We start from the raw sequence: 25,096 nt of genomic DNA on the forward strand, positions 1-25,096 counted from the left end.
GGCCACTAGGTGCCATTTCTGAGCTCTCACCTTCTAGCCCCTGTACCAGAGGGTCCAGTATTTGGCTTTGGTTTGCTAAGAGTTGCTAGTGGGTGAGAACCCCAGGGTGAAGGAACAAGTGCACCGACTTGCAGTGGTCTAACATGTAGAGAGGCATTGGGTTTCCATCAGTTATATAAGAAGGTTTAGTATAGTGCAAGGGTTTTCAGCTCCCATCCTGAGGACACACTCAGCCAGTCAGGTTACCAGGACGTCCACAATGATTATGCAGGACAGAAATTTCTATATGATGGAGGCAGGACATGCAGATTTATCTAATGCATATTCATTGTGGATTTCTGGAAAGCCAGCCTGACTGGGTGTGTCCCGAGGGCTGAGCACCCTGATACAGAGCTAGATTCACGAACCTGCCTGATTGGGACCGACCCGTGCCTGATCCGGGCAGGTCCGATAGATTCCTCAAAGCTTAATATGCAGATGGGGCGATCAGAGGAACGCCCCCATCTGCCGGCACGGATCGCTGATGTGCGATCCAGACGCACGCGCAGACCATCTGTAGATGGCCTGCGCATGCGTTTAGACCCGTCCGAACCGTGACTTTTTTTTAACTTTTTAGCCCAGCGAGCCCGTGGTTTTAACCCGTTTAACCCCGTGGGTTAAAAACACGGGCTCGCAGTGCGGGGAAGGGCAGGAGAGATTCGAGGCAGCAGGCAGGAGAAAACCAGGGACAAGCAGGGCGGCAATTCGGGGCTAGCAGGCAGGAGAGATCAGGGCAGAGCAGGGCAGCAATTCGGGGCAGAGCATGGCTAGGGGTATTCACTAGGACTGACTATACACAGCTTACCAAACCATCATGGCCACATGAACAGAACACTAGAAATTTTAAACATGAGAACAGATCTGGCAAGGGAGTGATGGGAAGCACATAAAACAACAGCAGACCAGAATGGTTAGTGATCAAATGAGGATAAAAATATATAATACAATAAAATAATTTTTTTTAAAAAATATACCCCCCTTTTATGAAGCCACCTTAGCATTTTTTTTAACACCGGCCACGACGGTAAAAGCAAGTATCAATATAAAGGTAATCGGTAAATAATGCAAATGATTGCGTAGAAAGAAGCCGACCAACATCACAAATGATTAAAAAAATGAACACTAAAATAAAAAGTAATTTTTCATAAAAACGCAATTCAACCTTGCCTGCATCGTGGTAAAGAAAAAAAAATCCCATATTTTTTGTGCTATATAGAAATATGTGTGAGGAGAAAAAGTGGCAGTGTGCAAAGTGCATAAGATGAAATACAGATTAACCCACATTGCTTATTTCACCTTTTATAAGTAATGGTCTGGCCCTTTTACTAAAACTTAGCGCACACTAATGGAATTAGCACATGCTAAGATGCTCATTTTATATTTAAGGGCTTCATAGCATTTAACACATACTAATTCTGTTATCGTGCACTAGGGGCTCCTTTTACGAAGCCGCGTTAGTGGCTTTATCGCACGCACATTTGTAGCGTGCGCTAACCCCCATGCTAGCTGAAAAACTACCGCCTACTAAAGAGGAGGCGGTAGCGGCTAGTGCGGCCGGCAAACTAGAGTGCACTATTACACGCATTAAACCGCTAACGCAGCTTCGTAAAAGGAGCCCTAAGTATCATGAGACAGTCTACATTCAAGCAGGTGCTATGGCTTGATAGCCCTGCAGAAGAAATGTAGTGTCAGGCGCCTTAGGGGTCCTTTTATTAATAGCACACCTTTACATGGGTCTTTCCTGCACCCTAAGGTCATTTTTACTGTGGCTGTAAAAATGGCTTTTTTGTTTTCTTTTTCCCCCATTAATGGCCATGTGTTAATTTTGTCATTAGTGCATGGCAATTTTTACCAAGTTTCCAAGTTTATTTAACACTTGATGTACCGCAATGGAAGAACATCTATGTGGTTTACATATAAAAATTCCTCGCAAATCTATGCAATATTTGCAATGTTACCAGCCAGTGATAGGCTCCCCCTGTGGCGAACAGTATTTCCAAAAAAATATAGTGGAGAAAAAGCCTCAAAATTGCAACAACAGCACAGAAGCAATGATCAAAGCTACTCGTTGTTCTTATCATCAGCATAAAAAACAACCCCCCCAAAAAAAAATTACCACGGGAGCACTTACAGAAACCCATTTTGTAGGCAGTAAGGTCTCCTGCAATATCCATACGCTAGCCAGTTAGCATGTGATAATGTAGTTGTGCTAGCTAGTTAGCACAGGAATGCCCTCTCTCTGCCTCTGACACGCCCTCTCCAAAAACATAAGACCGATTAGTTAGTGTGCTGTTAGCATGCACAAATTTCAGAGTTATCACAGGACACTTGAGCAGGTCCTGTGGAATTCTGTTTTTTGCTTAGTAAAAGGACTCCTTAGAGCCTTTTACTAAGCACTTATAGCCCTTCATACTGAATGGCCTGATTTAACAAGAACTCCCAAACTCACCTTGATAGGCTGCTCTTGAAGGAAGATTGCTTGTGCCCTAATACATTAACAGTAACTCCTGAGAGATAGAGATTGTATCTAACATGCCCTGGCTTTAGAGTAAGGTTCATTTCTATCATGGCATAAGCACTGATCCAAGCCCATGTAGTGACACTAAGCAGGAGAGCCATGAGCATCATTGTTTGATGACACTTGCAGATCAGAAGGGTGCATGTGAGCCAAAGAAATTCACTGGCATTATGCTCAGATATGTACCTTAAAATCCCTAGTGAGCACACACGTGAGCTAAAGGTTAGAGTAAACCTGTCGTGCACTTAACTGTTAAAACTGAATTTGAGCTGTAATGCATAAGGAATGAGGGAATAAAGAGAGCAGAAGTGTAAAACCAAGGCCCTTTCAAAGTGGTTCTACAGAGTTCTAACATCTATCCTCTCTCCAGGCAGATGGGTGGAGGTGTAGAACATAGTCTCAATAGAGCCATATAATAAATGCACGGATGAAATCTTCAAGGGAGAAAAGCTGCTAGGAAGTAATAAGTTCTGATGCGTTTTTAGGCAATATTTTGTTTTGACTTTCGCACATATATTGTAAATCACTTTACAAAACGCTGTAGATGCACATAGAACTAGAAGTAAAATAATGTCTGTGGCCCACATGCTATCTGCAACATAAATAAAACCCCCATAATGGAGAGAGAGAGACCATTAACTATAGTATTCTTTCAAAGCATCAGTCTATAGTGAAATCTTTGGTATGGGAGGTTGGTTCCATAGTCTGCAGCTGATTTCTCTTCTGCAACGCCAACGGCTTTCGTCTGACAGCCACAGGCAGAGGCATCTTGAAGGTAAATTTAGAATCAGCGGATTAGCAGATGTGCCTCACTATAATGTCCAATTTACAATATTAACTGACAATAGCTTTCTTTTCAATTTTCTAATTTGTATTATTAATGAGTTCTTTTTTTTTTGTACCAGGCCTTTAGTGTACAGTGGAACGCAATCACCATGGAATTAGTCAGGGCGAAAACAAAAACCTCTTCCTAGGGATTTCTAAAAAAATTAAAGTAATAGCGACGTTTCCTAAAATAGTTTAACTTAGGAATCGTTATCAAGTTTCCCTGGGCCATTTCATAAGGAACCAATGTTTGATGTCATTACCTTTCATCCCTAAATTGAAATTGGTGTTTAAAGTCTCTGATGATTTGTACATTCCCAGTCCTCCAAATGATTTGCACAATTTGTTTCTGCTTCACTTTGTTTGCAGTTACTGAGTTCTGTGCTGGTTATTTCATTTTTGGAACAGGAAGTGACATCATTATTTTGGGCTCCCTTTTAGAGAACATTTAGAAACCTTTCACACACACCTCTTACTCAGGGATGGGGCTGGCATATGTGTGGTACACTGATGTGACCAGAAGCAGCACTTTTACTGCTCTGGAGTAGGGATGTTCAATTTCAAGGAAAGTTTGGATTTCCTATGTCTTATAGAGAACTTTTTTTTTATTTTTTAAGATATGTCAGACTGCAGTATGAAAAGGCAGTAGAGCCTGTGTGCATCGTAATAGCATTAGATAGCATAGAATCCACTTTGCGTATAGAGACCCAAAGATGTTGCCAAAATTGAAATACAAACACCAGTATAAGAAATGAGACCCTGCTTATTGCCATAAGAGCTGAACCGACAAAAGCAATACTTGAGTGCTTTGAAGATACCAACAGATGTGCTACCAATGATGAAGAGAGTCAAAACCAAAAGCTCCCAAGATGTGGCCATCTAACATGGGATCAGGCTGTTGTCAAATTGGACTAAAAAGTAGGGACACATTTATTTCACAAAACACAGCTCATACGCTCTGAAAATCTGTTACACGTTCTTTCCTTACCCTGCCTGTATCGGGCAGAGGCATAAGCAGATAGAAGCAGTCTGGCTTTTTGAATTAAGGAAAACAGCTGAAAGGAAATGAGAGTAAGGTCGGTAGCTTTGCTTGTTGATGTTCTGGCATAGATTATCTATCATTGCATATATATATATGTGTAGATAGATATAACATAAGCAGTTGTTAGCAAGAAATAATAAAAGCACATACATATTATGTTTGACTGGTTAACCATTAACTAGGACAGTGTTTGTGTTGTATGGATGATAGAGAAATTCCAAACACCTTGCACATCTCTACTCCGGAGCTTATGTTCTTGACATAGTTGACCTCGCTTCAGATGTGTTACCTTACTGATAGGATCTTTTCTTGTAGCACTATACATTATGGGGATTTTTTTTTAAATGTAAACCTGATCTGAGAGACTTAAGATGTCTTGAAGCACTCACATTAAGGAATATAGATTATGTTTTAGAAAAAAAAAAAAACCACAAAATTGCACAAAAGAAAAAATGAATGTTGGAGTGATGATTCAGTGTTTTGAAAAGACGTGGAATCTGTTGAAACAGTGAGTTTCATACCTTCTTTGTAAAAAAAAAAATGAAATAAAATTATATATATACAAAACAGGTTGAAAGTTACATGTATTTTTTTTGTATATAGAAAGCTGTCATATCTAGGCTGTGGCCCATAAAGCTATTTGTAAAGTAAGGGCCAAAAGTTGCTACTTCAAATGGTTGTAAAATGTAAAGAACAACTCTGCAGAATTTTATTAGTGTTAACTTCCCTAAAGGGAGCCAATTTGTTGAGTAGAGATAATTACTGCAAACTGGATATTATAGTCTGTTTTTGTGACCACACGGAATCACCAAGCATGCAGCTTAGCTTATAGATAAAGCCATTTGTCATCTAACGTCCTTGTTCACCATGCTTCCTGTCCCGAAAAACCCAAAGAATAAAATCTTAAACAAGAAGTGTTGACAGGAAGGGGTCCTGTTGAAAAATACCATACAAAGTATACCTGCCCTGTCCCTACCTCATGCCCTGCGTCACCTTCTTTAAGTGAGGGATCAGTGAAGATGAGACTCACGCTGATATTCGCAAATTTGCTTTTCACAACTTACTCTTCTTGAAGTTAGAGGCGCGTGCGTTTTCGTTGGCCAAAGCATGGAAAGTCGATGAGAAGAACCTTCCTTTGAATGCAGGTCACCGGCTTAGCAAAAACCAAGAGCTGATAAAGGCAGCCCTTGACATTTTACAATCTTTCCACTTGTCCTTGAGTCTCTGACTAAAGAACTTCATTTGGGAAGATTAAAATCCGTGGAGAAGAAGGCCCTCAACAGATGACCTTTTTCTAATAAAATTGAGTGGATTTGTTCTTTATATTACCTGGTCAAAACAAAAGATAGTAATTGTACAATTAGTCTTTTAAGATTACTATCACTTTTCTTGTCATTTGAAAGGACTAAAGTCTTCCATTGAGAATTAATTGGAGGCTTCATCCAAGTTATTTCTTTGATCATTTCTGTTTTGACTGGTCTAAGCTCTGTTAACATTTTTTTTTACCTGTGGTGGTGGGCCTCCCTTGGAAGTGTTGTTTACAGGAGACCCCATTCACCAAAGCAGTAGTAACTCATTATTAATGGCCTTTCATTGAAAGCATAAAAGCTCCTGATGAAGCAAGCGAAATTTCAAAGACCTAATAACAATGCAGTCACTCTTAAAAATAAACACATTCTTGAGTCCTGAAAAGCATTGTTCTCTAGGCTTTCCGCGGGGTGCCTCCTCTGCCACAGTACAGTACCAGTCACTGAAGAAATAAACATACAGCTTTGGTGGCATTGTGCTAGGTGAATTCCATAGGCAATGTCCTCTTTGTAGTGTAAAGAGTGTGCAAACCTCAGGTATCGAGATTGGCTACTGAAGAAAATTTTTACTAGCCTAGTCAGTATTTTTTGGAGGTCTGGGGGCTCTAAGAATTAATGCCCTTTCATTTCAGTAGTACAGGACACTTTCAATGAAGGCCCATGCGGAAAGCATTTTTGCGGTTTAGTGGTGGTTTGAAACTAGGCTGACAAGGCCAGTACAAAGGAGAAATAGGGGAGAAATAATGTTCTGCACCTTATTGAGAAGAGTAGAGAATTTTAAGTGCATACAGACCTAGTTAAGAGCTATTATTGTGTCAGGAAATCTTTTCCATATGCGTGCATACTCTGTAATTCCAGTGTAAAATATTGTACTTGCACTAGCTTTTTTAAAACAAATATTAAAAAAAAAAATGGAGGAATTCATATTCTATTTTCTAATTGTGGTGTGTCTATTTGTAGGATACACTCAAGTCTGTTTATTGAATTTTATGGTCCCTTTCTTTGATGGTGCTTGCAGGTTTTCTAGTTAGAAATTATTTCACTATTATAATAAAACAATGTTTGATTCAAAATTTGAACAAAATTGTTTTAAAGAAATTGTCTGTATACCAGTACAAGTTTATTGTTTCAGTATACTCGTACTAATAAAATAACGGTGCCAATTGCAACTCTGTGTCTGTGTTTAACTAAACCAACCAACGTAAGCCTATATTAAAAAAAAACAAATAAAAGACAAAGTTAATTTAATGGGGAGCGAGTGGTAATTTGTTTATTTTATTTCCATTAATGCTTAAAGTGATAACAGTATTGCGAAGGAATGGCTTTCATCCATAATGAATATACAGAGGCATGTTCATCATTGTTTTTTCAAGTAACACACAAGATGCTTTCAGAAAACTGAGGCTATTCATTGCCAACTGATAAGTGTCATCAGTGACCACAGCAGAACCTGATTTTTTACCAATGACTGACAGCAGCAGACCTCTCAACAGACAATTAATTCCAAGATCTGTGTGCACACATCAGTTTTAACAGTTATATCAGTGATTTAACAGTATGATATCAGTAGCACCACTGTTTATTTCTGACAACCACTTATCAACCACGTAAAATTCCTAACAGGATGGGTCCAGATTATCAAAGATTTCCTTCATTCTTTTTTATCTGTAGCAAATACCCTTGATAAAACTGGACCATACACTTTACATTGTATAATTTAGTTGTGAACACATCAGTCTGCTTTCAGATCCACCAAGCAGGGGTACTGAAATTCTTGCAAATCTTTTTTGGAAAGCAAAGCATACAGAAATGGCTTCAAATGATCAACAGAACAAACTTCCAAGATTGGAAAAATCTTGACATTTACCTATTTTAGCTCATCTCTACCACTACTGGACTCTTTTACAAGTCCTTACTGGGCTCATAATAGACTACAATAGAGGTGAACAGAGCTTGAATTGACCATGAATGGAGGCATGCAAATCCTGCTTACTGATTGGCCAGTTTGGCCCTGGCCCTGCTAACTTTTTTACTGTAAACCGGCCAGATACTTGCTGATGGTCGGTATATTAAAAGCCAATAAACTTGAAACTTGAACTGAGGGCTGAAAAAGTAGATGCTTAACCATGTCCCATTTTAAACATATCAATCCAGACCTGGAAACTAAAAAAAATGGATGTCTGTAATCCGTGTGTGGTGAAATGCATGCTCTGTCTGCAAATACTGTGGGTTTTTCCTTTTCAGTTTTATTGTCAGGAGCTGACCCTTTTACATAGGTGAAGCTGATAAAATTACAAAAGTGCTTATTGGGTCTACACGGTTCAGCCCTGCATCAGTGAAAAGCCTGTCAAAAAGAAGAAAATCACACACACAGGTATTTCAACATGCCCATCTGTATTTTCGTTATTACAAACAGGTTAAATGAGTCATAGATGCCAACATTTCAAAATGAAGAGGGTGCCAGATACAATACAAACTTCTCCTCCCTGGACACAAATGAATGATATTGCTGAATATTGGAGAAACACAGCTCTCACCGAGCTGGCTATAAATCCAGTCCAGTTTTGTTTTACTGCCTGCATGGAGTTGCAGTTTTATTTAAAGGCAGTCCATGCGATGATCAGAATTATAATTCTCTGCATGTAATAGGGCAAAACCAGATTTAAATTGTGAGCCGCGTTGGTTTAATGCAGCATATATAAGTACTGAAAATAAACAAATAATTTGTTTGGTTGATCTACAGTGATTGGCAGTCCTGGAGCTTGTTCTTGCGCAGTGTTGTGTGAAATCGAGTGGCCAGTAACTAGTTACTGTAGTTAATTACTTTCTTGCAGTAATCAAAGTAGTTAACTTTATTCACATATTTCAAACTTTGTGATTAATTACTTTTGAAGAGTAACTGGCACTACATTGCTGTTATATTATCTCTTTTCACTCCTAATCACCCCCAGCCAGGAATACCTCATACACAGAAACCACTCCCCTTGTCATGCCTTAGACTGCTCCCATAGGTTCAGCCAAGTGGGCTGAACCTTTAAGAATCATAGCAACAGATCACAGGGAGAAAGTGTGTGACTCAGCATTTTAAAAACAAGTGGGCTGAACCTTTAAGAATCATAGCAACAGACACAGAGAGAATGTGTGACTCAGCATTTTAAAAAAACAATCTTCAAAATGCTGCAACTAGGACCAAAAAAGGTTTTAGCTGTTTTCTCCATTGACAACCTCTTATTGGCTCATCCTGTGAGAGCTGCCCATAAATTTTCATTTGAAAGGCATTTCCCTGGGGAAAACAGTGTTTTATGTGCAGAAGCATCTTTTCATAAAATTGCTTTCCCAATAGGTGGATTAAAGTTTGCACATAATACCTGTACATATTCATTTTTACCGGCACCGTTTAGGGGCATTCCTGAGGGGTAGGTTTCTATGTATGTGATTAGAATTTGATGTTAAAAATGATATTTTATAAAATAGTACCCACAGTTTAGCAGGGATATATGTATAAGACTAATTTTGCAGGGGTAATTTTCAGAGCAACATAAGAGGGCTGCTGAAAAGTTCTCAGCCCAACCAACAAATTTGGGGCAGTCTCCATCGAGGGCTATACATATAGTCCAGTGATTTTCCACTTTTTTAATGGGGCAAATATATGTTTGCTTAGGACCCAATATAGTGTAATCCTTCCCTGTAGCTAGGTAAATGAAATCCCCGGACCCGGATGGCATCCATCCAAGGGTCATCAAGGAACTGAAAGGGACCATAGCTGAACTACTTCAACTAATAGCCAATCTGTCGATCAAAACAGGAAAGATTCCGGAGGACTGGAAGGTGGCGAATGTCTTCAAAAAAGGTTCGAGGGGAGATTCGGGAAACTACGGACCGGTGAGTCTGACCTCGGTACCGGGAAAGATGGTAGAGGCGCTGATAAAGAACCGCATCATTGATCACCTTGACGGACACGGTCTGATGAGGACCAGCCAGCACAGTTTCAGCAAAGGCAGATCTTGTTTGACGAATTTGCTGCACTTCTTCGAGGGAGTAAACAGGCAGATAGATAAGGGTGACTCGGTTGACATTGTGTATCTGGACTTTCAGAAGGCATTAAACAAGGTTCCGCATGAATGACTACTTCGGAAAATTGCGCGCCATGGAATCGAGGGAGAAATACTCACATGGATTAAAAACTGGCTGGAGCATAGGAAACAGAAAGTGGGGGTGATTGGACAATACTCAGTCACCAGTGGGCCCATACTCTTCAACATCTTTATAAACGATCTGGACATAGGTACGACGAGCGAGGTGATTAAATTTACGGACGACACAAAGTTATTCAGAGTAGTGAAGACGTGGGGGGATTGCGAAGATCTACAACATGACATAACCAGGCTCAAGGAATGGGCATCGACATGGCAGATGAGATTCAACGTGGATAAATGTAAAGTAATGCATGTCGGTAAGAAAAATCTCAGGCAAGAGTACAGGATGTCCGGGGCAGTACTTGGAAAGACCTCCCAGGAAAGGGACTTGGGAGTTCTGTTCGACAAGTCGATGAAGCCATCCACACAATGTGCGGTGGCGGCAAAAAGGGCGAACAGAATGCTAGGAATGATTAAGAAGGGGATCATGAACAGGTCGGAGAAGGTTATCATGCACCAACACCTGGAGTACTGCGTCCAGCACTGGTCGCCGTACATGAAGAAGGACAGGGTCCAGAGAAGAGCGACTAAGATGGTTAAGGGGTTGGAGGAGCTGCCATACAGTGACAGATTAGAGAAAACTGGGCCTTTTTTCCCTCGAACAGAGGAGATTGAGAAACATTCAAGATACTGAAGGGGATAGACTTAGTAGATAAGGACAGGTTGTTCACCCTCTCCAAGGTAGGGAGAATGAGAGGGCACTCTCTAAAGTTGAAGGGATAGATTCCGTACAAACGTAAAGAAGTTCTTCTTCACCCAGAGAGTGGTGGAAAACTGGAATGCTCTCCCGGAGGCTATCATAGGCAAAAACACCCTCCAGGGATTCAAGACAAAGTTAGACAAGTTCCTACTGAACAAGGACGTACGTTAGTAAGGCTAGTCTCAGTTAGGGCACTGGTCTTTGACCAAAAGGGCCGCCGTGTGAGCGGACTGCTGGGTGCGATGGACCACTGGTCTGACCCAGCAGCAGCATCTCTTATGTTCTTATTTGATTTAGAAAGGGTGGGAGTTTGTTCTCCAATGGCCCAGGCTTGATTCACCCACATTTATTACTTCTGGCAAAAAGAAATTCATCAGTCTTTAGCAAATCCAAGCATTTGAATTCTCTCTCAAAGTACAGATCTTAAAGTTCTGCACATCTTATAGAAATCCACTAAACCTTTTTTATGCTGGTGCTTAGGCAGGCTCCCATTTTGCATATAGTAGTCCATTTGCATCATATATAATACACATCACCCACATTATTCCTCTCCCAAAAGGCAAAGTCTTCCTTCTGACCTTTCCAGCATTTAGAACTGGGCCAAAGCATTCTGTGACCTTGTTTCCAGCTTGGACGAAGGGAAAGAGATTAAGAATGTTTGCCTACCTTCAACTTATGTAAATATGCTGAGGAAGTCATAGCTCAGCTTCACAAGAACAAATGGGCAAAATAAGGGACAGAATATCTGAAAAACAGAAATCTTTCTTCAATAGCAAAGAATGTTATGCTAGAGTTCGGGAAGTGTCTCGAGTATGTTACCGTCAGATGTAATACAGAAACGGGTTTCATGTAGAAATTAGTGGCAGAAAGTTTGTAGTGTCATTCATGAAGCAGTACTGAACTTTCTGATGGCCAGTAAGCTCTTCTGGTCAAAGGTGATGTTAGACATGCTGGGGCCCAGGCCAGAAATTTGCATGAGAGCCAGCCCCAAAGCCTGCCAGCAGACTGTGCTGCCTTTAATTCTAGGCAGATTTTCAGCTTCTTCTGACCCAGAGGTCCAGGTCCAGTGCCCTCTTTGCAACCCTCCCACAGGTGGACCAATAAGCATTAGTACAGTGCTCCTCTGAGCCTGCAGTTGGGTATAAGAATGAAAAAAAACAGTCAGGACAAAAGGGATCCCTACAAAAACATAGCACGGTACAATAATCAGCCATTCTTTTCAGTGACAAATATATATACATGGGGATTCATTCCTATCAACAAAAGTCCAAGAAAAATCCAGCTTGAGGATGGTTGGCTCTGCCTAAATATATTGGCATTTTTATTCAAAGATGCTTACAACATTTAAACGTCCTGTTTAGGACAATAATAACAATACTTTTAAGATGACATTCGCTTTTTAATTTTATCCTACCTATTGTTCTTGACCTAATTGCTTCTTTTCTAATCAATATTGTAGTTCTCTCTGCCTACCCTGGTGTTCCCAGTAAGTGATTATGTTGTGTTTATTGTTAATAAATGTTTGATTTTCGTAAGGCTACATGCTCATTTTAAATGTAAACCGCCTTGAAACTACGTATGGGCGATATATCCATTTTTAAATAAACTTTGAAACTTTGTATGACCTTCACATCAGTAGTCAGGTGTTTTGTTTGTGTATGGTGTGAAGTGGAAGAGAGTATTCTTTACATGTCTATGTTAATTATTGTATCTGTAGTGTCTGTATGGATAAGCTCTGCTTGCTGATGTGACAGTGCAGTAAGCTGATAATACATGTATCTTTTTACTAGCACTGCCCTGAGCATCCAAAGGATGTGAGTAAATGAAAGAGATACTGCATGAGAAAAGAAAACATACACAGAAAGTATAAGGGAACGGGGACTTGTACAAGGCCTTTTTGTTATTTCAAAGCCGACATTCAAAGTGGTGGGCACTAGAGGATTAAGTGATTTGCCCAGAGTCAGCACCGGGAATTTGATTTCATAACCTCTGGGTGCAGAGGCAGCAAATCTGTGAATATAAATGAAACTACTTTCCAAATATGTGTACGATGGGTGGTCTGCATGGTATACATGGGCTTATAGAAGTGTCAGAGTAGGTTAAAAAAAGTTTTTCAAATGTAAACACCACAATTCCAGGCCTGAAATACAACACTAGATTATTTAAAGGAAAGCTTGCAAGGAATATTGGTTGGTGTTTAAAAATAAGCAATGTCTGCAAAATATTTTTTGCGAGGGAAGGAGATGTGATAGTTTTCTTTTTCTCCATAAAGAAATAACTTCTTAAAAAGATTGTCAATGTATCTCTTATAGGAAGCAGTGGAAGTTGCGTGGCTGTAGCAGGCTTGGGCATGTGCCTGCCCGGAGAAGAACCCGATCTGTTTATATCTGAGAGTTGCTAGAGGCAAAGAAAATGAGCATAAGTGTTTGGGTAACTAGATGTTCGGTGTAATGGAACATTGGTTTAAGCGGCTCCTTATCCTTGCATTGAATACATGTAGGTTTTGGCTGTTAGATTTTCCAAATACAAACTCATGATGAGTTACAATGAAGTGGGTTTGCAATCTAAATTGCAGTCCTAGCAAGAGAGGGTAATCTAATCTAATCTAACCTTCCATTTGTGAGTCGCACAGGCTCAAGGCGACAGATCAGAGGAAAGGGAAAGTAGTCGGGAAGGGGGCATGGAGAAGCAAGATGAGGGACCTAGGAGTAGGGGGTGCTATACAGAAACTAAAACAGTTAATTGTCAAAGAGGTGGGTCTTCAGATTTTACCTAAATGCGGTGTAGTTTGTCTCTTTCCTGATTGCTTCTGGGTAGGCCATTCCAGGTTTTTACACCCAGATAAATTAGCATAAAGTGGAACATTCGCTTGTAGTGGAGGTATTTTGTGGATGGCAGGTTTAGTTGGATTCTGTTAAGGAGTCTCTTTGATGTTGACCAAACAGTAGAGAATAATTGGATGAGAGGGGCTGCCGAGTTTCCGTATAGAATCTGGTATAGGATACATGACGATTTGAAAATTATTCGGGATGATATTGGGAGCCAATGTAGTTGCCTGATGAAGGTTGTGATTGAATCAAATTTCTTAAATTTGTAGATTGGTCTAACGGCCGTGTTCCGGATGAGTTGCAATTTGTGGATAAGAGTGGTATTGATTCCAAGGGAGGTAAGGTGGCTCGCCCTAGATAAGTGGGATTTGAACTTGATCTCAATCTGCTTAGGGTTACCAGAGTTTCCAAACAGAAAATCTGGACCCCCATAGATCTACCCCAGGCCTGCCCTGTAACACCCATCCCCGCCCTGTTACAACTGAACCCTGCCCCCAATCCCGCCTTAGCCCTTCCCCAGCCCCTCCCTCCCCCCCCCCTCCACTGCCTGCTCTCACATCTGTCCAACGGCGATTTGTTGGAAGCTTTTCAAACCCCGACAAAATGGCAGGTTTTAAAAAGCCGTCCGGTCCCCAGACATGTCCAGGGAAATCTAGATGTCTGGTAACTAAGACCTGCTGCTCTAACCACTGAATGTCTCTACCATGCCTTATCAAGTTGACTCACATCCGTTTATTTGGTGCAAATGGGGGTAAAGACTATGCTATTTGGCCAAACCAGTGGTGCAGCAACAGTTGGGCCTAAGTGGGAAGAGAGAGTGAGCATGCACGGGCATTGCCAGTGACTTCCCCACTGCTCAGATGACCTGGGGGGGGGGTGTGTCCAGCAGATGACGTCTTCAGTTGATGGGACTTAGGGATCCCTGTCAGCTAAGCTATGCATTTTTAATGTTGGGGGGAGGGGAAGCAGAAGGGAAATGTGTGGGCCTCCCCAGTCCATCCATGGACCCACCCAGAAATTGACTTCTGGTAATACTACTTGGCCATACCAAATTATTTTCCTGCTGTTTGTCCTCTAGAATCCAAAATGAATTTGGGTGACTGACGCCCATAGAGAACATGCAAAGGACAATTGTATAACTGGCTACCTGAATTTATGGGTCACTTGCACATTAAATTAGGACTTATATGTGGATCTGCCTGATGCCCTGTTCTTTACCACATACGCCTAAATTTTACAGTGAGTAACTCCAAAGAGGATGTGGCCATGGAAGGGGCATGAATGTTCCCAGAAATTAGGCACAATGTTATAGGACACCTTCATCCGAACACCCAAAGTTAGATAGGAAATGTGCACTAAACTAGTATTTTATTTATTTATTTTTAGTATTTATAAACTGCTTATAACTCAGGTTACCATATTTTTTTCTGGGAAACCCCGGACGCATGACCCCCGCCTCGTTCTGTCTCCATCCCCACGCCGTTCCACCCCAGCCCCACTCAGTTCTGCCTCCAGGCCTGCCCCATTCTGCCCCCCAGCCCTGCCCCCCCCCCCCCAAATTTCCTCTCTTCTTCAGGATGAGCTCCAGCCACATCTGGACGGCCTGTAGCATGCACAGATGTGTGTGATGTCATCTTTGCATGCGCAGAGGCCCTCCAGATGTGGCTGGAGCTTGCCGGGTTTTGGAAAGTTCATCCAGGAGCCCAGATAGTCCTTGAAAAAGAGGAAATGTCTGACTTTCCTGGACATCTGGTAACCCTACTTATAACCTAAGCGGTTTACATTCAGGTACTTAAGTATTTCTCCCTATCTGTCTTGGTGGGCTCACAATCTATCTAATGTACCTGAGGCAACAAAGTGTTAAGTGTCTTGCCCAGGGTCACAAGGAGCAGAGCTGGGCTTGAACCTGCAACCTCAGGGTGATGAGGCTGCAGCCCTAACCACTAGGCTGCTACTCCACTCCGCCTAGAGCTATTAGAATACCAGTTTAGCATGGATCATCCCAGTGCCTAACTTTGGGTGTCGTTTATTGAAGCTACCCTGGCGTGCATTAGGACAAGAGATGTGTTCGCACAGGCAGGTCACAGATGTGCCTCCCATTTACACATGTAACTTTCTGAAGATGCTAAGTGACGAGCGCTCTTGCCACATTTAAGTGCCTGCAGTTACACCGACTTTATGGCTGGTATAACTGCAGGCGCCTAGATTTTAGGCTCTTAGATGACAGGTTGTGATAGTATTCTATAATGACCTCTGCATGCCCACATAGCATTGGATGCCTAAAAGGAAGCACCCACTTATAGAATTACCCCTTCCCCCTTCTAGAACAGGACACCTAAAGTCAGGCACCATTTCTACATAAATATTATAGCATACTAGCACATACCTGTATATAGGGTACACATATGCACACAGGGTATTCTATAACGTACCTATTCTAGCGCAAAAATGCAAGGGGCAAATGCATGGGCATGTCTCACACACCCAACGTACAGAATACTATAAGTTATATGTGTTAATGCTTAGATACACTTAGATACACTTGCCATGGGCCTAGCGTATGTGGGCGCACCTAAATGTCCTTATGCCAGTATTCTAAAATGACATCTGTGCACACAGATACCGTTATAGCCAAGCACCCAAACGGAGACACCGAGTTATAGAATTGCCCCCTTATGCACATTAACCCCCTAATATATATATAATTCTAAAAACTGCATGTGCCAAATTGCGTGTGCAATTCAATTGCATAATGAGCCAATTAGCACTGATAACTAGGCATTAACAATCATCAATGCTAACTGGCATATCTTTTAATCACTATCCTATAAAGATGCGTGCATCTAAAAAAGGGGTGTGGCCATGGGAGGGGCATGGGCGAGTTACAGATGTTTCTAGAATTTGCATACAGTGTTACAGAATTAGGCGGAGCCACACCTTATTTAGACACAAGGAGCCTTACGTAGACACAAGGATTTACACTAGGTTTCAGTTGGTGCAAATCCTCATGCCCAAAACTGGACACAAACCCCGGCACCAAATGCTGTTCTATAAATGGCATCCATTTTTTTCAGTGCCATATACAGAATTTAGTCTTAAATGATGTAGATATAGCATTATCTCCTTCCACTAGAGTAATTACAACAGTCCCATCATTTACAAGAATACAAAATATGTAAACCGCCTTACTCTGCTATTGCAGTTAAAGGCAGTAAAGTAAATCCGAATTAAAGAAATAATAAATTAAAACCCATAGATGTAGCCTTCAAAGTCCCATTTTGCAGCTGATTCCCCACAAATTCTGCCTGTTGTCAAAAATCTTTCTGAAAGCAAAGCCCTTTATGGTGTTTCAGAGAAGAGAGAACCAGAAAGAAAGCCTGAGGAATTAGGCACAGCTCACATGGAAAAGCATCAGCCTATTTATACATTTCATAACATGCAGTATGAACACAATATGTTACAGCCTCCATCAGGAAGCAGACAATAAACTGGAAACTGCAGGCAAACATTAGAAGCTATGGCGCTGTGCAACCAAGCTTCATCACACAGCATTAAACACAGTAGAAGCTTAGTAGCAACAGCTGGTAATGGGAACAGCTGGGGTGAGGTGCTAACATGCTGCTTACAGTGCGATAATATAGCTTAAGAAAACTTCTGCTCTGGTTGGCCACTGTTTTGCCTCTTTTCTAAGTCCTGAAAAAAAAATGCTATTCAACCTGATTTCAAATTTTTGAAATTCTTCTGAGCCTACTGACATGAAAGTCTGCACACATAAGGGTGTCTGAATGTGGTGAAGCTCCTGCCCTTAGCTTAAAGCCACTTTGCCCATGTGACCTCAACAAATACCCTGCAGAAGTCTCCTGCTGATACAGCGCTTTCTAAGAAAACAGTCTATTTTTGGAAGGTGGCTTAAACCGGTTCTAGCCTTCCGAGAGCAACTCTGCTGTCTTGTAGCCTGCAGCAGAAACGGGGAAGAAAGGAGAAAACGTAACAGAAGCTCTATCTTTGGTACATGTTTTAGAAGAAAAAGAATTTGGATAGTAAAAACGTGCAGCATTCCTCTGAGTACTGAGCCTACATTTGTCCCAGCTGAAATATCAACATGCGTGTCTGCTATACAGTGTGCAATACCATCTCTCTCTCATGCTTCTCTCATTGTTGAGTATTAGGAATAACCCATTCACCCTCCCCCCCCCCACCCCCCACACACAGCAGCTAACCAGGGCTTATAGGCTTGGGAGCCCTGCCCAAATCACAGGCTGATGGAAGGAGGTCGGCCTTGCTCAGCCAAACATCTGGTTAAGCTGCTGGGTTACCCGGATAAATGTTGTCCTCCTGCTCAGCTCCTTGAGCTTGGCAGCGCCGACATATGTACACGTGGATCTAAGGCCTCCAAGGATATCACGTATTGTGTTTTCCACGTCACCCCTGTAGGGCACTTCCACAGTTCTGCCTTCTGACGCCCTGCAAAAAAAAAGTGAGATGATATATATCAGAAATGTCTAATAGATGCTGGCATTGTCATGTTAATATAGGGACGTTGGATCATCTGTTGTTCTATTGTCCATTGATACTTAATTTTTGGAAGTCAATTTGGGGCTAAATCAATGTTGTACTTGGGTCATCGATACCAATGACTTATGAAGCCATAATTTGTGGTACTCTATTACATATTAGACCTTCTTTGGATCGACATAAAAGCCGGCTTTTCTTGATAATGACGGGAATAGCCATCCAGATGGAAGAGTTATGATCGACTGAATTACACTTTCTGGAGGGCAAACCTATGTTCCAGTTACAAGTCTGAAAGAATGAACACGGAATGTTTGGGATATAGTAATGCATCCAAAATGGTGTGGAGCCCATTGACTGCATTTATTGAGTCACAATAACTGTCATGTACCTTTCCTTTTATTTGACTTCCTTACACATCCAGGGTGGGTAGGTGGGAGGAGGGGAATGTATTATTGTTTGCTATACTTAATTATCTATATTATTGAAACTCGAGGTACAACTATACAATGGGAGGGATGTTATTGAATAAGAGTACCCAGGAAAGGGACTTGGGGGTAATGGTGGACATGACAATGAAGCCGTCGGCACAGTGTGCAGCGGCCGCTAAGAGAGAGAATAGAATGCTTGGTATAATCAAAAAGGGTATTACAGCCAGAACGAAAGAAGTTATCCTGCCGTTGTATCGGGCGATGGTGCGCCCGCATTTGGAGTACTGCGTCCAATATTGGTCGCCGTATCTTAAGAAGGATATGGCATTAGTCAAGAGGGTTCAAAGGAGAGCAACACGTCTGATAAAAGGTATGGAAAACCTGTCATATTCTGAGAGATTGGAGAAGCTGGGTCTCTTTTCCCTGGAGAAGAGGAGACTTAGAGGGGATATGATAGAGACTTACAAGATCATGAAGGGCATAGAGAGAGTAGAGAGGGACAGATTCTTCGAACTTTCGAAAAATAAGAGAACAAGAGGGCATTCGGAAAAGTTGAAAGGGGACAGATTCAAAACAAATGCTAGGAAGTTCTTCTTTACCCAACGTGTGGTGGACACCTGGAATGCGCTTCCAGAGGACGTTATAAGGCAGAGTACGGTACTGGGGTTCAAGAAAGGATTGGACAAATTCCTACTGGAAATGAGGATAGAGGGGTATAGATAGAAGATTACTGCACAGGTCCTGGACCTGTTGGGCCGCCGCGTGAGCGGACTGCTGGGCACGATGGACCTCAGGTCTGACCCAGCAGAGGCATTTCTTTTGTTCTTATGAAATTAAATATGTACTTCTTTTATTAATTATGGGGAGGAGGGGGGAGAAAATGATTGTTTTTTTGAATTATTTGTGTATTTAAAGTATGTTCTGTATAGTGTTTGTTTAAATTCATTGTATGGCACTGTTAATATTTGAAAATTAATAAAGATTTATAAAAAAAAAAGAAGAAATGTCTAATTTATATTGTCATTAGGGTGTACAGAGAGCCATGGTATGTAGGCAATTCTATCAATTTGCACATCCATGTAGATGTACTGATGCTAACTACTACTACTATTTATCATTTCTATAGTGCTGAAAGTAGGGATACTAGATTTTCCAGAATGAAAATCCAGGCCTATTGCCCTGCCCCCAGTACCGCCCACCCTGCCCCGTTCTGACCAAGTCACGCCCCGTTCCGCCCCCAGCCCCACCCTCTCAACCTGTTCGCTTGTCAGGAGAGCATCTGCACATGCGCGTGATGTCATCGCATTGCATCTACGCAGACGCAGATACCGTCCCCACGTCGCTGCTAGCTGGAAGCTTTTCAAAAACCTGGACAAAGTGTCGGGTTTTGAAAAGCCGTCCAGACCCCCGGACATATCCTTGAAAAGGAGGCGATGTCCGTGGAAATCTGGACGTCTGGTATCCCTAGCTGAAAAATGTACACAGCGCTGTACATTTAAGCGCTGTAACAGCATTTGTCACCACGATGCCGTGATAGAATGCTAGTGTAAATCCGCAAGAGCGCTCCTAAGTTTATATGTCATGTCAATGCACATAGTTGATAGTATTCTATATGTTATAGTTATCATTTGAAGAGGTGCTCATGGCCTGCCCGTGCTCCGTCCATATATAATGACCCCTGCAATTATGCACTACAGCACGCTACCTTACAGAATATAGCACATTCACGTGTAACTACCAATTACTGGTGCCTCTGACGCGTATAAGTATTGTGTATGTCTAGGTGCTAATTTGTAGAATTACCTCCATAAAGTTCCTGCCAGAGAGTACAGTACTAATTTACAGACGAGCCAAAGGGCTTAATCAAAGTTACACTGAGGGGACAATTTCATAAAACATTTTCTGCATGTGAAGAATAGTCTACATCCAAAGAATGACCCTAATAAATTTGCCGAGCTGAATACGAGCCTGTGTGTATGTGTACTGACAAGATGGATGGAGCTGGCAGAGTTTGAATGTACTGTATTTCATATAATACACATGTACAGGTACAGAGGATGCATCTACTGTACACTTACATTGTCCTTGAAGCAGATAGAAACCCGCGTGAGAGAAGTTGTGTACTATTGGATGTCATTGTACCTGCCTATACAAGTCCATAGGTGCCTAGACATAAAATAGGTGCCTTTTTGAATTTTCCACTTAGGCACCCTATTATGAAAATAGTCCCTGAGTGATGACTTGGCAAGACAAAATGGAGTCTTCTGATCTGCAACTCTGTTCTCTTACACTGCATTATATAGCTGGTTCCAGAGACACAATTAAAATACATGGGCTCAATATTCAAAAGGGTTTAACCAGGTAGGAGAGGCTCCTGCCCAGTTTGGCCATTTGCCAATATTAACCAATACATAAGTGGGTAGGACTGCTGAATATTGTTTGTGACTAACTTTCTGGTTAGTCACAAGAAAATAGACCTGCTCCTAGTTTCCGAATCAACACATAGGACCATAAATGCTGTATAATCCAGTTTACCATTCACATAATATTTTGTTAGACGTGAATAATCAGTTTCTTGGAGACAACATTTTCACATAGTAATTAAGTCTCCACCAGGGTGTATCCCACAGAATATATGCACCCTAGAGCGCACTGTGGGTATTACCCAAAAACATCATCTATATTCACCCAAATTTTTTATTTTCTATTTAAATGTGCTGTGTGAATAGGAAACTTCAATTGTTAAAAATCAATGTCACTTGTTCCCATAATTGTGTCAAGAAATAAATTCTCCTCAAAATACAAAATCAAAAGAAAACCAATAAACTTATCTAGAGATGCATGCAGCTATCCTTATCTCATCAAAGGGTTGCTTTGGCTGATTGCCCTATAGAGTACCCTGTTTCATAACCTTCTTCAGGAGCAAACTCAGGAGCACAACCCGCTACTCATGAATCATCACATCTCCAACTTGTGTGACATGAAGGGAAAGTGAATTAAGAGTAATTTATAGCTGGGAGCCCACCTGAAAGACCTGCTTCTTTTCCTTTGTACAATGCGATGATGTCATGTGATCACATCCCTAATGTTTAAATGTCCCAGCTGCGGATGGGCAGACTAGATGGGCCATTTGGCCTTTATCTGCCATCATGTTCCTATGTTAACCATTCTACTGCGTCGTTCATGCCTTGTGCCGTGTGGTCCTGTGTGTTGATTTGGAAACTAGGAGCAGGTCTATTTTCTTGTGAGTACGGTATTTTGACTTTCTCTAGAACTTTTGAGGCTTTTTGAAGTTTGACTTTCTGGGTGGTCCAGGGGCAGAGTCAGTAGCTAACTAGGCAGTGGCAATATTCAGTCTGCTATCTAATTAGCTAACCAATTATAGTTGGACAGGAAAAAGGCTGCCCTAGCTATACCCAATTTCCTAACCAAGTAGCAGGCAGAATATTGGGCCAATTGTTGTCCCATAACCCCCCTTTCCCCATGAACTTCCCCCCCTTCTCCCATAAGATGTTACCCTCCATTTCAACCTCACACCCATAAATACTCCATATCCCAGTTCTACCCTCACATCCTTTTATGCTCCCAGCCCCACAAGATTGCTGTGAGAGGTCAGGGTTAGAGAATGACACGGTGACAAAATTCATCACCGTTCCCGTCCCCGCGGATAACCGCGGGAAACCATCTTCATGTCATTCTTTAAAGAGAGAGGGAAAAATCAGAGTATGAATGGCCACAACCACTGACCCGCAAGCTTTGCTTTGAAGAATGCTGGTGTAGAAGGACTGAGGTTGAAATAGACACTAGAAAATGACATGGGATTATTTCCCGCGGTTATCCGCAAGGACGGGAAAAGTGATTAATTTTGTCACTGTGTCATTCTCTATTCAGGGCAGCCATTTTGAAAGAGCCAGCATGGACAGGATTGAGTGGGGATCAGTTCAGTCCTATCTATTGGCTAGACCACCAAGGACCCTAAGGTAGGCATGGGGTGGGGACATACAAGGGGATAGCAGATGCCAGGAAGAAGGAAGGTAAGATCTTGGAGGAGGCTTGGGAGGAGCTAATTCATATAGTTAGCTAACTGGGCAGTGGGCTGAATATAGCACTAGTATCCTGTACTCTGGGTGAGGCCAGAGCCCTTAAAGAGCCCAGACATTCAGTGACGGCACTGAATACTGGGGCCTAAATCTGCCCGCAGTAATCACCGGCTAAATTTTACCCCTTATACCTATGCATAATGATGCATCTCACAAAGTGGACTCTGGTCCTTGAAAGCTCATGCCTCAATAATCTTGTTAGATTAAGAACTTAAATAGGTAAAATATTATTTTATGTGCTATGGGCCAAATTCTATATATGGTACCCATAAAATTGGTACCAATCAGCACAGTGTTTAGCGTGATTCTATAAAAGCTTCTGTTATATACATTACATTAGAGATTTCTATTCCGCCATTACCTTGCGGTTCAAGGCAGGTATATACAAAATCGCATTTGGCAGCTATACACAGCATAACATTTAAGTGCACCCATTTAGGCCACGGAAAATCAGGCCTAAATGCCTAAGTTGTGCGTGGATGAAATCTAATCTAATACACAACTTATTAATCGTACTATACCAAAAAGGGTTCAAGGTGATTTACATTCAAAGAAGCTGTAAAATCTACAAGAGAATACAAAAGCAATCAGTAATTAAAATATCATCATATCTTGAAAATTATAACAAGTTGTATAAAAAAGTTTTCAGGTGTATGCCTAACTTTTAAGAATGTCCATGATCCACCCTTACTCCTTCTCTGGCCACACCCTTTCTGAGATTCATGCACTACAAGTGATGCACATCACTTTTTAAAATGCGCCTATTAAGTTCTGTGCATAACTTCTAATTGGTGCCAATTAGCACCAATTATCAGCACTAATTGGCTCTTTCAATAGTAGAGTTGTGCACACAATAGTGCTGCCCGATTTGCTGATTCGAATCGATTCACCAATTCACTTCGGTTCGTTGTCCGAGAAAATCATTGTTCGAAAAAAGTCAGCTACCGATTCAGCAACCCCCACCTGATATACCTTCAAACAGCAGCAGCGGCAGCACTCTGAAGGGGCTGCTTTGTGACCTTCCCCCCCAGGATCTTCCCTCTGCTGTGTCACTGATGACATCATTGGTGACAAGGCAGAGGGAAGTCCTAGTGGAGCAGGTTGCGAAGCAGCCCATTCACAGCGCTGCTGCTGCTTTAGGAGGCCTCAGAAGTATGTCATGTTTCACGGTGGGAAGATCTGTGGGGTGCTGCTGCATTGGGGGATGGGAGGGATGGAAAGCTGCTACATAGGGGGATGGGCGGGAGAGTAGGAAAGATGTTGCACATGGGGGGAGAAAGGAGAGAGGAAGAATTGTTGGGGTTGAGGAAAAGAAGGAAGAGATAAAACAAAGAGGCAGAAAGGGGTGAGAGGGAGAAATCCTTCATAAGGTGGAGGGGAGGGAGACATGCATGGAGAAGAGAGAGGGTGAAATGTTGGACAAAGGGTAGAGGGCAGGGAGAGATGGTGCATGGGGAGAGAGAAAGAAATGGTGCACATGATAATGGAAGGGAGGAAAAGAGATGCTGCATAGAGGGGAATAGAGAGGTTTGACCCAGGGCACAAGGCAGGGAGAGAGAGAGAAATGATAGACAATGGGAAAGAAACAAATGTTGGATATAACAGTGGAAGGTAGAAAAAAATAATTTTATTTTTTATTTTGTGATTACAATATGTTAGGTTTGAAATGTGTATCCTTCCAGAGCTGGTGTTAGACAGCGAGTGTGAGCTAGGACCTAACAGAGAGAGGATGTCTTTTTTATTTGGTTTACACCACAGCACTGGTGCGAGGTTGGCAAGGGCAAAAAGGAGTGGGATGGGTGGAAAGGATACAAAATAAATCTGCCAGGACTTTTGAAAAAAAAAACCAAAAAACACCCGATTGGGTGAAGTGAATTGAATCGAAAAATCGATTCAATAAGCTGAATCAAATCGAAAAAAATTTCCCTGAATCGGGCAGCACTAGTGTGAAAATCGGCTGTGTCTACTGATTTGCACATGCAACTTATAGCACCATATGCAAAATTTGGGAGTAAGTGCCTAAATTATACTAATTTATATATGTTCATTTTGAAAATTACCCCAGATAAACTTTGTACACTTATATACATCTTCTAAAGTGTGCAGCTATTTTTTAGGAGAAATGTGCATGCATACTTTTTAACATCAATAGTGAAAGTATAAAAGGAAACCCTGCCTTGTCTCCTCCTGAAGAGCATTATAAAGGGAATGGTAGCTCTAAAAACATATACACACAATAGTTATGGTATATTTCTCCCTGCATTTCAGAAGGGCAGCTTTATAAGAATACATGTCTGTGTGCCAACCGCTTTTTCACCTGAGAAAATGCCTCTTAAAATTGCTCTCATTATGAACAGGTCTCTCCAAAAGAAACTGATTCTGCTGTAAGCCACAAGGATCCATAGTTCATCCACAATGAATTTATGTATGATTTAATTAATATGAAATACCCTTTAAAAATAGAAGTTGGCAGCCATCATATAAATTATTCTGAAAGAGCTAGGTACTGTGCAATAACTATTCTGGAATTGGATAGCTGTCTGAGCAAAGCTTCTGAAGTCCTGGGCGGCTGTCAGTTACATTGGTGATTGATCATAA

At 41.6% G+C, this 25,096-nt stretch overlaps 2 protein-coding genes across 4 annotated transcripts in view; one reads left to right on the forward strand and one right to left on the reverse strand.

Annotated features, from left to right (window-relative positions):
- The window catches only part of ATXN1 (ataxin 1), a 120,274-nt gene that overhangs the window by 86,168 nt on the left and 9,010 nt on the right, over positions 1–25,096 (forward strand). The gene's annotated exons all lie outside the window — the stretch shown is intronic.
- Positions 15,082–25,096, reverse strand: part of GMPR (guanosine monophosphate reductase) — a 116,940-nt gene continuing 106,925 nt past the window's right edge. For both annotated transcript variants that reach the window (XM_033934605.1, XM_033934606.1), the window contains exon 9: positions 15,082–17,919. In XM_033934605.1, the coding sequence (XP_033790496.1) occupies positions 17,739–17,919 (181 nt within the window). In that variant the 3' untranslated portion in view covers positions 15,082–17,738. The remainder of the gene's footprint in view (positions 17,920–25,096) is intronic.

This window comes from Geotrypetes seraphini, chromosome 2 (genome assembly GCF_902459505.1).
Source record: "Geotrypetes seraphini chromosome 2, aGeoSer1.1, whole genome shotgun sequence".
Classification (NCBI taxonomy): domain Eukaryota; kingdom Metazoa; phylum Chordata; class Amphibia; order Gymnophiona; family Dermophiidae; genus Geotrypetes; species Geotrypetes seraphini.